This window comes from Colletes gigas, unplaced genomic scaffold (assembly GCF_013123115.1).
Source record: "Colletes gigas isolate AHSC1104 unplaced genomic scaffold, ASM1312311v1 Colletes_gigas_Sc00016, whole genome shotgun sequence".
NCBI classification, from domain to species: domain Eukaryota; kingdom Metazoa; phylum Arthropoda; class Insecta; order Hymenoptera; family Colletidae; genus Colletes; species Colletes gigas.
In genome coordinates this window covers 6,066,848-6,082,982 of record NW_025106645.1, presented here as the reverse complement: position 1 = coordinate 6,082,982, position 16,135 = coordinate 6,066,848, and the positions used below count along the sequence as shown (strand labels likewise).

The 16,135-nt window shown below is 34.4% G+C and overlaps 1 protein-coding gene across 5 annotated transcripts in view; it reads right to left on the bottom strand.

Annotated features, from left to right (window-relative positions):
* Window positions 1–13,594, bottom strand: part of LOC122400178 (peroxidase-like) — a 28,383-nt gene extending 14,789 nt beyond the window's left edge. For 2 of the 5 annotated variants that reach the window (XM_043401492.1, XM_043401493.1), the window contains exon 1: window positions 2,867–3,902. In XM_043401492.1, the coding sequence (XP_043257427.1) occupies window positions 2,867–2,948 (82 nt within the window). In that variant the 5' untranslated portion in view covers window positions 2,949–3,902. Of the gene's footprint in view, window positions 1–2,866; window positions 3,903–7,344; window positions 8,396–13,445 lie in introns of those variants that run through there. The other 3 variants (XM_043401495.1, XM_043401497.1, XM_043401494.1) reach the window with 3 other exon arrangements.
* Window positions 13,595–16,135: the final 2,541 nt, after the last annotated feature.

Genomic DNA, 16,135 nt, shown 5'->3' with positions numbered 1-16,135 from the left:
ATCTAGAACGCATAGTGCAATCGTCAACTATTTACAACTACTGCGATCGTCTGTAAAATTCAGAGTCTGTGTGTTCGTGATTTGCCTATAACTCCTACTATTTTTGTCAAATTCGGATGAAATTTTGTTCAGTCGCTCTTTATTCTCCAACGTGAAATATAGGCTGTTTAATTTGCGAAAATATTAGTTATAAAACAGCCTACGAGGCATCGAACGAACGAAAGTTCTTTATCGAGGCACGGAAAAATAAGTTTATCGTCGATCTAATTTTATTCGAAACGAACGTTTGCAAATTCCAGCAGGGAAGAATATTTTCGTTTATGTAATACCAAGTACGGCGCGAAGCTAGCGCCTATAAAGAATCGCAAACAGACCTTGAATTATGCATTGTGTCGTTTCCACACGATGCGCGTTGCATAATAATCAATCGTTCGTTTACGATCGCGTTCTAGACTCTTCGGAAACAGAAGATGACCGTCTTTAAAAGGTTACCAATTTCACGTAAACACGCCTCCATTTTCTGTTCAAACAATATTGGCACGTGTTACGATATCGGGTAAATAATCTTTGCAGCATGATCGATAATGTGTGGCGTTTGCAAAAAGGCGACGAAAGCTCGCGAAAAAATCAACGTTGGCGTATAAAATTTAATGAATTTTTTTGGCAAAACACGATGCAAGAATAATCATCTGGAATAACAAGTTAAAATACAAATATAAAGCAACGTTGAAGAAATGTTTTTCTAAATTGAAAATGTCCCTTTGAACTTTGTAATATTACTCATCTTCACAAAATGGAGCTTCTTTCACTTTTTCTATTTTTTTTTTTACAAATATTCGATAATTTGTAGTGATCTCGTTTATAAACATTCCAACTTCTGTACTATAGTATACGTATGTAAGATAGAGGGATTTAGAGTCGATTTCAGTGTACTTAAAAATACAAAGATGGCGGATATTTGGCGTAGTTTTAGAACACGTGGATATACAATGGAAGACTACTAGAAGTATCAGAATAATAAACAAAGGAAAAGATAGAGAGATTTACTTTTGTCGATGTTTATCTGAAAGTCCTTTATTACCTGATAATGAAAATTAATTAATAAAACGCAGCAATTAAAAATTTCCTTTATTTGCGTGTTTCAGTTATCGTTAGAATGTGTATACTACTTGGGAATTTCAACAACTTTTAATTCTGTCTCAACGATACTTTTGTACATAATATAATGCAATATATAATTACCATTGTATACACGACTGAACGTAATAATAATAACAATACAATTTTTCTAATATTCAATAACAAATTTTGAGAAGTCTTTTTCACTAAATTCTTGTTTTTCCCCCGAGGAATAAGTTTATTTCTCGCCACATACTTTTTCCTCAAATTCTTTTGCTCTCTAGAAATAGCTACTTTACAGTCCAACTATTATTAGCACGTGCTTTGAATATATTGTTATTGAACTATACCCTTAAAATACTATGATAATTAAGTTATATACAAAAAAGAATTTATTGTTCATTGCAGAAAATTTTTTTGTTTATTCTCTTTAACGTTAATAGCCTTGGATATATAATCTTGCTGTATAGTCGTAGATTACGAACCGGTACATTTCCTACGAAGTGTCTAACAATTTTCATGCAAACAAAATTTGCTCCAAAATACAAGCTTGATAATCTGGTGAAATAACCAGTAAAGTCTAATCAGAACTACACTTTGTTTAGTATTATTATTACGGTATTAACGATTGTAGTTATCAACCAAAGTAGACTATTTAATTTAATTACTAAATGGAGATAATACTAAGTTAACACAGAAACATTGGGCAACGTTTGAAAGATCTGTGTGACCTCATCATAACTGAACCACTAATTGCTAATTAAGTCACACGGCGTGTTCACAAACACACGGTGTATAACTTTGGACAGAAACATCAGAAACATATTAGTAAACATCGGTTCGTAAGTCAACCATCAGCGTTGGAATAACGCAAAGGCGAAAGGCTGTTGGAATAATAAATTATCTTCTTTGATGGAGCATTATTTTCAGACAACTGTCCGTCAAGATTACTCGAATAAACAAGTATTTCTTTTTGCAAATTATTCTCTCATTTCCTTCCTAATCAAGTCTTTATCATATTTTGCATTGACAGAAATTTATTTATGAATAATCAACGAACGTCTGATATCTCAACTAGACTAGAATGTCAGCAACCGAAGTCGTGTTTGGGATCATTTTTATCGGGGGACCCATCTCGATCGATAATAATACAGAGAATTGTTGCCGATAAGAGATATGCAACACGTGATCGATTTTTCAATCACTGTAATGATAAGCTCGCTACCTACCCCGTATTCGAGAAAACTGGTCTCGTTACTTGATAGCGGGTCGTACCAACTTTCACTAAACCGAATAACTGAATATTCAAGTATCGAAAACCCTATCCTTTCTTCCTACTTTTGTAACTAATAGAATTCTGCCCACGTGGCAAACTTGAGCAACCCAAATAACAATCAAACCTAATTCTATTTGTTTACCAATCAACACACCTAAAAATGGCATTTTGATCAGTAAACAAAAACCCTCTCTGACGGAATTGCTATAATTTACCAAACACCTGGCCACAGTGTCGTCCTTGCAGAAATAAGTCACCAGAGCTCCAGCACCAATCAAGGCCTCCATCTCATTCGGGCGGGCGTCATGTTTGGTATCGGAGCTCGTGACTTTCTCCTAGACGGACCGAGAATCACTATGGCCGGGTGTACCATAGCCTCGAGAACACGATCCTAACTTAAATCGGTTTAAACACTCGTTATTGTATTGTTTTTATTTAAAGAAAAAGAGGATGAATAAATGTTCAAATTACCGGACACATGATCCATAGGTTTCTCCAAACCGTGCATCGTGTAGGCCCAGCGATTGTTGTCGACCGGCGCGAGAAGAAACATTCTCTATCGAAAAGCTAAACAGCTGCGTTGTACACGGTGAAACGGTAATTCCGTATACTACCGAAACATCAAGTAACTTCAAAACGATTTCGACTCCCGAATCCCCTCTTTGGCTGATTCTCGAAACGTACTCGATTTCTTTTCGCTCGTTAACTCGCGGCCGCGAACGGAAACTCCTCGCGTGTGCACGACCACCTGGTGAAGCAGGTGCAAACGAGAAATTTTTTACTCGCGGATACGCTAAAGTTGCGAAAACTACGCAGAGGCGAGCCAAGAGGCGCGTTCGAGGGAGCAGGGACGACTGAACGCGCGAGCACCGTGGCCACAGAGCCTAAGCGAATCTCTGCTCTCTCTCTTTCCATCGTTGTCTTTCGTTCGTCCCTCTCTCTCGCGATACTCCCGTCTCTCTCTGTCGTTCCGTCTCGAACGTTCCGTTGTGCAGCCTTTTCTATAGAATTTAGAACAGGCCTCAAGCTCATAGTCCGTGAGAATATTCCTCGGTGCGAGCAAACAAGCAGCGTTCAGGGGCCGCTACGCCCTGGCTACAGGCCTGCCAACTGTACCCTTTCAACCCTCCACGGGAAACCCAACTCTTGGAAATATTTTTCGCCGAGAACATAATTCCTGTTATCGGTTTATTTTCTTTAACGTGTTTGCGTGTTAAGTTCACTTGTTTGTGAAAATGTTTCGACTCGGTGGGAATTATATTCTGAAGGCCACTCGGTACGTTCACATAAACAAAATTATACCGAGCGCTTGTTATCTTCTGAAAAGTGTTCTGTGTCGTCCGAATAACAATTCTTTTGGACATTTTTTTTATTTTATGGAAGATTTAATATATTTCACCCTCCTTCCCAACTCGTTATCTTTTAACACTAGAACTATCGACAACTATAGTGTATTCATTTCTACTAAAGAAATTAAAACAATAGATAAAATTCAGACTAAAATTCAGTCGAGTAAATTTTTTACAAATTTCATTAGAAATTACAAATCATTTTGACTGCTTTGATAGTTCTAGTGTTAAAAATGTATTTCATGTTCTTTTAGGATTCAACCTAAATAGGAGGTTCGCAATGTAGATGGAGCTGTACTCGTCTGTCGCTCCAACCTCAAAAGAATCGTCTATTTTCCAAACAAAACAATCGTTATTCGACTCGTTTTCGTAATTAACCAAAATTTTTAAGATTTCTTCATAACTTACATTTAATAATAAATGCTCGATTCATATTTTCAATGTTTGAATTTTAAATATTCCTAGATAAACGTATTTCGATTTCTTCAATGAATTCTTCGAATCCTCGAGTATAAGTAAAAGATAGATGTAAATATAGCGTCCCTCCCTGTGAGCTAAGAAACTTAGGGACACGAGAAACTCTATAAATATACCTGGTTCAAGAAAGAGACCCCCGTGTTTCTAGTTGCACCCTATAAATCCCTTTTAACCGTATTTACTGGCTTATCGTACCCTCCCAACCATTCCAGTACTATTCCACTGCTTTCACTGGACATTTCTGTCCTGCGCAGTTCTCGTTCTTATAAGGGTACAAAACAAGAGCATATTAGTTAGACAAACGCGCAAACTCAACGTTAAATCGATATCAACAAATCGACATTTATTTATCTCGTTATATCTCAACGAAGAATTGGAACATCTTTCAACAAATCAGAAAGAAAGAAATATTTAACACTGTCATGTTTCTCTAATATAAATTAATAATAATAAGCAATTTTACTATATTTTATTACTGTTTTTATATTTGGATTGTCATTTTTGTCTTATTTCAATTCATACAGAAAAACAATATCGTTACTATATTCTATTATTGATGTTTGATCCATTTAAAATTGGAGGTTATTTAACTGTGCAATTTTGTACTTGTATACATTTAAATATTAATTATGTTGCAGCAATATTTATTGGTTATTTTACTAGAACAATTGTTTAATTAGTAGAGGGAACATTATTTTGCATAAACTGTTAATAATAAACAATTTTAATGAAATTAATATAGCAAAACCATTAGAAAATCCAGTATAGTCATAAGATACCCAATATAGTAATTTTATCGATTTAATATGCACAGTTATTTATGGTTAACATCATTTGTCATAATTGTAACTAACAGACAAAAAGTAGGCGTGTATTGTCAAGCAAATACAAACTGGCGCTAAAACTATTTCTAGTTTTCAACATTTTTTCACACTTTTCTTTGAGCAATTATACGTTACGTAATCAAACTAAATTAGACATTTGAAAATATTACTGTTCGTTCTTTCTACACCGAAATAGAAATAGAAATTGTGTCATAGTCGCAAAGAATCAGCGAAACGAGAACAATTACAAGCGAAAGGGTGATAAGTCAATTGAACCTCTTTTTAAATACGTATTGGATGAGTAAATTATGCGAGTACTCCGTACGAAAGCTGCAACAATGACGTCACAATTGCATTCATGATTTCAAACCAAGGAGAATAATAACGATCGCTATTTATAAACGATATATGGACGAGATTAGTTGCATAATTGTTTTTTAATATTATTACTTTGGACCTTTCAAATTTATTGAATCAAAAAACCTTTGGATGTACATTAAACATTTTTAATTGAGAAGAGGAATTTTGAAATTTCCAAGGGGAACACAAAATTCAGCTGCAATTTTAAACTGAAAGAATAATTTTTTCATAACAACGCAGTAAACACGTCTGAATTTATGCACATAAAAAAATTTGCCACTTTGACCTTCTCGTTCTATTGCATAATTATTGTGAACACAGAAATTAACATTCTGGCGTGTATTTGCGAAAACATACTAATTTTCGTACTTTTCGTTGACACGAACTCTGTCAACATATTTGAACGATGTCGAAGTAAAGGCTATTAAAATGTTTTTGTTGTAACTTTACTATACCCTCGTTATATCAATTCTACTATGTATTTTCATTACAATGAAAACGATTTAGAAGTTCCAACATTGAATTGAGATTTAGTAATATTTTTACATTCAAAAGGAATCAAAGATTATTCAATTCGTACAATGTATTATAGTTAGATTATATCGATTCCTGCCATCCAATGAAAGTCCACTTTCTGTGATAGCATGACTGATTTAGAAAGCCTGCATATTTTCTATTCATATTATTTCCCAACGTTTACTTTACAATTAATAACATTACCAATGAAAAGATTATTGATTGAATTATTGATTGAACATTTTTTTTTTAATGCTGTAAATTTCACGTTATTTCCAAATTTGTTTTCAACTATATAATAATCAATCATTAATATTTATTTTGTTCCAAATTGCATGCCCCCTTTGGGGGTTTTAGTGGCCATATTTGTTTGGTTTGGTTTCTGATATAAAATTTATTTTAAAATTTAAAAATGTAGCTAGATAATTTCGAGAATTCCTTAAAATCATTATTTAGAATTCAAAGTAAGTACATATTCAAGTATTAAACAAAATATTTGAAGAATCATCTTTATTTGTTGCATCACTGTAAAACTCTGTTATTCGATTTTGGTAAAAATTAATTGAAATTTTTTTAACGCCTTCGTCGTTCATTAAATTATCGTATACTGTACTAGGACAGAATAAATGAGCTGTGAGATAAGTTAAGAGATTTAATGCTCGAATAAAAAACTAAACTCCTATCAAATTAACCCCTAGGCGACCTCGCATTTCGTGAACTGGCCACGCGTTCCTCGAATTTTATAAATCGGTGATAAGAAAGCTATTTTTGAGCGTATCTATAATGAAAATTAATCATTATACACGGATACTCGTATTTAAGAACGAACGTGAATTATAACATAATGTATAACATAAGTTAAAATCATTTTACGCAGAATCGAGCAGATTTTATTCGCGTAATTTCATTTTTGATCTCGACACCAGCGAAAATATCCATTACCAAATGGTAATTAACGGATTAAAATTAAAAAAAAAACATTTGCACCCCACAACTATCACTTTTCAAAACGTCTACCGTAAGAATTCAGTTTGGTTAATTTTTAGGGATTAGGATATTTGTGTATTTCAACAAGCCCTTATTTCCAAAGTAATTTACTTCTTTACATTACTGACACGATAACATAAATTATTTCAAATTGTAAAAATATATTGCTATGCAAGGAAATTAACTATGACTTCAAAATGTCTACCATAAGAATTCAGTTTGGTTAATTTTTAGGGATTAGGATATTTGTGTATTTCAACAAGCCCTTATTTCCAAAGTAATTTACCTCTTTACATTACTGACACGATAACATAAATTATTTCAAATTGTAAAAATATATTGCTATGCAAGGAAATTAACTATGACTTCAAAATGTCTACCATAAGAATTCAGTTTGGTGAAGCGCCTACGCCAATGGATGTTGACTGTCTCTTACCTAAGTACGACTTTTTGAAGCGCTCGACACGCAAGTTCTCGGAAAGGAAGCCCAACACGTCCTCGCTCATTTTTCCGCCGGGAAATCGAGTGATCGGGGGCTGCTGGAGCCCTACGCGAACGGGCTCAAGTTTCAGGAAAATCGACGAGCAGGGAACACGTCTTCCGTGAGATCAATAACGCGACCAACAATTATCAAACACTGTCTTACGCGTCCTCCGTTCTCTGACGATAAATTTCCAACGACAGAATGCAATTTTTAAGAGAAATTTACGACGAACAATAAACGAAACGTCGTTTTGGAAAAGATGCACAGGGAACACTCACAGGCTGGACGTACTTCCTGCACTATCCACCACCCGAATTCGACTTCTCCCGGTGAAACCTGCCCCTCCGGAATATTATCCGCGATGCGCATGCGCCGCTCCCGGAACGACAATGCCTGCGCCCATGCGTGCCAACAATAGAACCGATAATGTTCTGTAGACGATGGACGATCGATTCTAGGGTTGAGGGTTACGTTTTATTACCCTAATAATTTATACTAAACATCGTAAACTACGTATCGGTACACTAGTAAAGAAACATTTAAAAAAAGCACCTCTTTGCCAATAGTAAAATTTATTTAAATATGTAATTTTCAGGATACAAAGTTGAGATCTACACAGATTGATAATTTTTTATGTTTAGTAGTAGTTTACTTGATTACTTAAGTCCAAAATAACCCCAAATTTAGATAAAACTATCTTACAATATTATAGCCTACAATGTTTTCTTGTTAGATTGGAGTAGTTGTTTTTGAGTAGTTCGAATCTATCGCTATTCGTAATAATTCGGTTAGAACTGCTCGAATCCTAGTTCGGTAACTGAGAACATCGCAATTTCGCAATAACACCGAGGAATTTTCTTTGACGATCACAGAAATTCTTCCTACCGTAGGCCTAACGTAACCTAACCTAACTAACCGGAATTTTGCAATAGTATCGAGGAATTTTTAAGGACAATATATAATTCTTTCTCTAGACGTATCAATATTATTATACAAATTCCACTTTAATAAAATATTACTATTTTCCTGCAGTCAAAAATTAAACGATTCAAAATCACCGGTACATTTTTGTGTTTTGGCGTTTTAATTAAAAAAAAAGATATTTAGAAACGTAGATCCTCGCTCCAATTAAACGGAGTTATCCAGATTCTTGCACGGAGAGCATCCGTTAATTAACGCGTAGAAAGGATTTGAAATAATGATTTGTTTCTGTTGGGAGGACGAACGAACGAGAAAAATTCATTCGGTGGGGGCATGACAAGTTCTAAAAATACTGTCGTTTAATTAATGCGCATATCCAGGCTGGCCGATACACACGGAGAATAAATAAGCGAAAAGGAATATTATCGCTGTTGCCGGTCCGCCTGTTACGTCGTGAGAAACCGTCACGTAGCAAAAAGCGAATACACGGGTAGTGGGAGCAGAATGGTAAAACCAACGACCCTACTTCTTTGCAACGGGGAGTGGGGGATGGCAGGCCACAGGAAGATTGTTTGGAATGCTTATCCAGCACGCGTGTATCACGTGCTCGCTCGACCGGCTGGCGTTTACCGTTTCTTGCGTCTGCTCCGAACAGATTGCACTTCTACAGCGCGGGACAAAACGATAGCCCATCTATAATATAGTTATAGTTATAGTTGTAGCTCGTTTTCAACCATACAGTGGAACTCCAGTTATCGAAACCAGATTTTCTTGCGAGAAATACGGAATTTCATATTTAAAAAATATCGAAACACTTCATTTATTTTAATTAGAAAAGCAAAATTATATCACATTTGCAAACCTCTGATATTTTATCGAATAGCCTTTATTTTTAATCGTACGTGTTTCAAACGGTTTGACATACTGGGGAATTTTTTTTTTAAATAAGGCTTTTCTAAATTTTTGGAGCGGTTTTGGCCAATTTCTGAAATCTCAACGTATTTTGCAAGAATACAAAAATGTATCGGTGATTTTAAATCCTTTAATTTTTGACTTGTAATTTTAAACTGCCGGAAAATAGTAATATTTTATTAAAGTATAATTTGTATAATAATAAGTGCAAGATATTTGTGGAATGGAAGAACCATGAAATAAAAATTATTTAGAAAGAGAAAATTGAGATTGCCTTGTTTGTTTTCTGGAGATGAACGTTTGTGAAAGCTTAAAAATTGTTGTACGTTGCCTGCGGCTGTTGCATTTCTGTTTAGAGACGTCTGAATATAGTCTTAATGAACACGATATGGATTCGTGCGTATCAGCTGACAGCGACAAAGAAAATGAAAGCTTCGATTGGAGCGGTCGGGGCTGCAATTTCCTTTATGATTGAAATCGCTTTAAATGGACTAATGATAGTTTGTGCGCAGCAATTTTGTTCCCTGCGATGAACGAGTCAGCGAATGAATGGCCAACTATTAACTATAACCAACAAATTGCTTCTAAGTTGAAGTGTAATACTCATTTTAATGGCCCGTTTAATTCGATTATTTCTAAATGTACAATGTACCAGAGAAAAAATTGAACGAAAATACTTTCGTAAAAAAATTTTGAAATATTATGGTAATATTGGAACCTCTTTTTTGAAGTAGCTTCTGAGGACTGTTTATATCAAATCTTCAAAATTTTACTGTTAACCTAACCCCCAACTATGCTTGTGATTCTTACGAGATCGCTACATTTGTTCCATGCACTATACATGGTGTCTCACTGAATATAGTAATAGAATAAATAGAATTTGGAGCTGGTATCGAAGTAGCACTGATATAACAGTCGAATATTAATGAACTGTAACTGGCACAAGAGTTGAATACTGATATAGAAATTAACTGGCCCTGAATTAGTGTTTGAATGTCACTTCTGAACTATAAACAGGCTTGTTTTACGTTTTTCCAGAAATCTGTTTCAACCACTTAGTGATTCTGGTGTTGGTATTCTCTTTTGGACTGACACAATTCTCCCTTTCATGTTGTCACAATGTAGGTCTCGAATTTGTGACAACGTGAAAGGGAATGATGTATAAAAGTGTATTCCACGTATTTAACTTCGCATATTCTACTGTTTATATAAACAAGAAATGAAAAATGACAAGATTTACCAGAAGAAGATGACCAGAAGAATGGTATTTTTCACTATAAATATTCATTTTAGAAAAAAAAGTGATGTTTTTTCTTCCTTCGTGGAAACCATAATCCCATATTAATCTCGATACAAGGACCGCGAGACTTTTTAATATTTAATTTATTTTGGAAAGGAGTGGCCTGTTATGCCCAAAGTCGCCAGATCGCGGGATGACCATGAAGTACCACGACTCATAACGTTGCAATGAAATTGTTATTATAACCTTTATATCCTATAACTGAACAAAAAATGAATATATCGATAACGCGTGGTCTCTTTGAGCGAGAACATAAGACCTTGCACAACAAAAGCTTCGTAACGAGAAACTTGAAAAGTCGGTTAAATTACCGGTATCCTTTTTCTTGCTTATCGCAACCGACACCAATCGATTTCCACCTGCTCGAACGATTACGTTTAACGATAGAATTAATTAGGCGGTACGATATTTTCGATCAAGATTCGAGATAAGAAATTCTGTAAAAAATAAGTTTATATCGATTACAAATTGCAATGTTAAAAATTTCTAAAGAATAATTTTTTCCATCAAAAATTAAGGTCGTCTTGATTTTGTTAATTTTTACTTCATTGTGTCGTAACAAACGTCGAGGTAAGTTCAAAGACCTCGTAAAACTATGACCTTGAAACGGCATTGAATTTAAAAAATGTGAGCATTTTATGAGACAATTTTCTTCCCTGTTTCGTTTAGAAAAGAATAATAAAGCTTAACGATTATATAACTATTTCGAGCAGAATATTTCGAAGAATTAAAAAATTCAAACATTTGGGATTGCAGAAATCGAAATATCTTTGGTGGGAACTAAGAAGCGTACATTGTAAACATTTATTAACTCAAGGCTTTTAGCTTGCACATATATTATACTTCTTATTTATCATTTCGCAACGAACAGGTTGTAGTGTATCTGTGGATGCTCATCGTGTTATTTTTAATAAGGGGGACAGTTTAAAATATACTATTTGGACTATTACTGTACGTTTCCACGATAAAATAATGAAATCTATATTACTCTTTCAGTCACTATTATTATATAACTGTTCCACGAATTATGTGATTACTATTGGTATTCAAAATTATGTAACTTGTGCTATTAATTACTAGTTTCAACTGAATTGTTCTGTGAAACAGTAGACCACGAAGAAAATAAAAATTATATCGAATCGACAAGTTTTATAGAATTATTGTATTTATATCGAAGTAAGTTAATAATAATTTACTCTTAGAAACAATCAATGAGAATTTCGTAATGTACCCTATTAAAATGGGCATTTAAATTAACGATATTATAAATTAAATCAAAAACGAAAGTTTCTGATTCGACCTTGTTTTTTCGAAAATTGTCTTCGTTGCGTAATAACGAAATCATTCAGTGCGACGAATACGTCATCTATTACGTGCAGCATGGAACTACACATGGCTCTGCTTGTTCGATAACTGCGATTACTACACTTTTGGCGGGAATATTTGATTTGAAATTTGATACGAAAGAATAAAACTGTCGGCGACGGTCTTTTAAATGACTTCGATACGAAAAAACTAAATTAACAATAACAGAGACGATTAACACTCCGAGTTTTACACCAAAAGTAATAAATTTAAACAACAGGAACGAAAACTACTATAAAATTATTTAGCACTAGCTAATGCGTGTATTTTTGCAAAAGCTTCGGTACAGTTCGGTGATAATTTTTAAATTTACCACGACAGGGACATATCGTAGTTTATAACTTTGATTTTGTCACGAATAATTGTAATTTACGTAGCAGCGATTGCATCCAAAGATAAAATTTTCATTCATTTAAAAAATCGCAGCGTAGTATCTCCGTTATCAACAGTTGCTTCGACGTCTTTTAAAAATAACCATCAGAATCTAGGTCACTTTACACCTATTGCAAAACCTATAGTCGCATACTCGTTTGTCATTTTATCATTACGCGATGTGCAGTATTTAAATCGCAACGATTAAATAAAATAATTCTTGTGTTTATATTAGACTTGACGTAAACACTTCTGATAGTTTCTATCGGTATTCCGCCATATAAATGTTTGGAAGCCGTTCAGAAATGAAAGAAAACTTTTTCTACTCTGTTGATCCACGGTTTTATGTAACATAAAATACATTTGAGGGAGATTTCTGCGATGCAAGGACTCGCGGTGGTGGTGGTTGCAAGAACAGAAGCTTATTAATTATATAAATGTGGCCATCCACCCGCTATGGCCACTGGTCCCTGTCAGAAAAGAGGTTGCCGACCCCTGATCCGACCGACCATGAGTCCCCTTCTACGAAATTCTCGTAGCACAAACGACAATATTACGTCACTCATCTCATTGGTAAATTCGTTTGTTCAACCACCGAATGTAGAAAATTAAGTTTACCAGAATTTCGGGATATCTATTCAAAGCAAAAATGAAAAATAGTCCTCCAGCCAAGTGAGATCAGATTAGTTGGGTCCATGAGTTACCAATAAACTATCAATAATATAAACTTTAACGCAAAGAAAAATTAAGTTTATCAAAATTTGGTATCTCTGCCCAAAGCAAAAATAAAAAATATTCCTCCAGCCAAGTGAGACCAGATCAGTTTGGTCCATGAGTTACCAATAAACTATCAGTGATATAAACTTAGCAATAAAAACGTTTGGAGATTTGAACACAAAGAAAAATTAAGTCTACCACAATCTGCCCAAAGCAAGAAAAATAAGTTACCAATAAGCTATCGGTATTATAAACGAGGCGTTTGAGATTACGGCTGAAAGACGAGCACGTTTCGAATCAATGACTCCGTAATTCTACGTAACGACTTATCGCGAATTCGAAGATGTCTCTGTTCGACGTTACAGTCATCGGGGATCGCCACGACAAAGCAGATTAATTAAGGAGAAAAAAAAAGGATCTAATCGAGATACGAGCACGACGGAGGAGAAAGACAGAGGCTACTCACGGTTGGCGTGGTCGCTCGAATCAGGATGACTGGTACGCGAATACGTTGAACTGGCTACTGATTTTAGGCACCTTGGCCGGTTTATATTAGACCCGAGGATCGTATTCGTGCCACTTCGACTGCGCTTCTGGCTGATCCTCGCTTTCTAACTGCAACTATATACGAAGACGAACTCTATCGGGCAACAAGTGATTCTAGATAGCGCGGTCCTGCTTGACGCTCTTACTGATGACTCGATCATCTGCCCGTCTCTCTCTTTGACCGGACGAGGTCGTTCCGGGTCGATCTTCACCCCGGATAAAACGTCCGCCTCGTTGGGGAATTCATCCGTTGCCAGTACCATTCATACTCGTTCCTCTAACAAGCTTTCTTGCGATTTCTCTGCTCATAGATTTCAAACGATACGCTATTCTTATGGATCTACTAACCCTTAACTATTGGCTGACCCCTTTGCCTTTTACTTTCTGATGACCATCTGTTTTATTACAAAATTATATTACATTTTATGGCGTCCATCTGAGTAAGTATAAATAAAGATTTCAGACGGTACGCTATTCTTCTGAATTGACGAACCCTGGTACTCCAATAATATTCTGTTATATTTTATATTTTGTATAATACAATTTTAAAGCATTTTATACAATATAATTTCATGATAAAACAGATGGGTACTAGAAAGAAAATTATATTATATTTTATACAAAAGATACGCTATTTTTCTCGTTTGACGAACCCTGGAAGTCGAAACACACCCAACTATTAGCTGACGTCTTTGCCATTTCATTTCTGGTATCCATCCGTTTTATTGTAAAATTATATTACATTTTATGGCGTCCATCTGAGTAAGTATAAATAAAGATTTCAGACGATACGTTATTCTTCTGAATTGACGAACCCTGGTACTCCAATAATATTCTGTTATATTTTATATTTTGTATAATACAATTTTAAAGCATTTTATACAATATAATTTCATGATAAAACAGATGGGTACTAGAAAGAAAATTATATTATATTTTATACAAAAGATACGCTATTTTTCTCGTTTGACGAACCCTGGAAGTCGAAACACACCCAACTATTAGCTGACGTCTTTGCCATTTCATTTCTGGTATCCATCCGTTTTATTGTAAAATTATATTACATTTTATGGCGTCCATCTGAGTAAGTATAAATAAAGATTTCAGACGATACGTTATTCTTCTGAATTGACGAACCCTGGTACTCCAATAATATTCTGTTATATTTTATATTTTGTATAATACAATTTTAAAGCATTTTATACAATATAATTTCATGATAAAACAGATGGGTACTAGAAAGAAAATTATATTATATTTTATACAAAAGATACGCTATTTTTCTCGTTTGACGAACCCTGGAAGTCGAAACACACCCAACTATTAGCTGACGCCTTTGCCATTTCCTTTCTAGTGCCCATTCAAAATATAATAGAATGTTATAGAATAATTGGAGAATTTCAATCAATAGTCGAGTATAGTTGGAGTTCCAGGGTTCATCAATCCAGAAGAACAGCATATGAAATCGTATGCAATAATCCATAATTAATCAGATAGGCACCACCAAATATAATATAATTTTATAACAAAACAGATGGGTACCACAAAGGAACCAAGTATTAATTTTATTATACTTCATCAACGAATACAATATAATTTTCTAAATTCTTTTTTCATCCAAAAAGGAAGATTTGTAACGTTGACGGAAAACGACTAGCTCTGTTTAATTAAAATCTCTTTTATTATATTTCCAGTGCAATTGTACATCGAATCCTCTTTCACAGCCAATTAATAGCGTTATCTGCCCGAGGACAAGGGGAGTATTGTTTTTCTTGTTATTTTCTTCGTCCAAGGGGTGTATTTGTTGGCAGAATATATTGTTATCCTGCTATCCAATATAGAAATTATACGAATTCGATTAAAAGCAACACGTCAGAGCTCGACTTCTTTACAGACAATTAATTCCGTTATCTGCTAATGACAAGGGGAGTTACTGTTTTTCTTTTTTCCAAACGGTGTTTCTATTGACAAAATATATCCTGCTGTCCAATATAGAGATTATACGAACTCGATTAAAAGCAATTATTATTGTACACGTCAGAGCTCGACTTCTTTACAGTCAATTAATTTCGTTATCTATCGATGACTAGAACCGTTATAAATAAATGCAACTAACGAATACACAGTTTGGTAACTGTAATTTTTATATAATCATTTGAATACAATTTTTTAATTTTGAGCACAATTTCATTGTTAACTGCTCGTTGATACTATATATAAATAACGACTAAGCTACTTTTATCGTTTAATATTTCATGATTTTTCTTACTACTCATACCTGTACTCGTTACTTTAATAACGAGGTACTAAAAATAACTTATATACGATCGGTCGTTGCATATTTATATAAATACCTGGTTGCACAGGGTCTTATAATTTACATGAAAAATAATGTCACGTAAACAGACAATTCTGCGTATTTCCACTAAGACGTATCGCGGAAATTTGCAATTATAAATGGGCATTTAAAACTTGTGGCCAGAACCACGTATCGGAAAACGCGTTATTTGAAATGTTGTTTGATCCGCCATTGTTTGAATCGTCAGTTTTCAGAGACTCGATTATCCCAACTGTTGATCACTCCAAAAGTTTTAAAAGAAAATCATTATT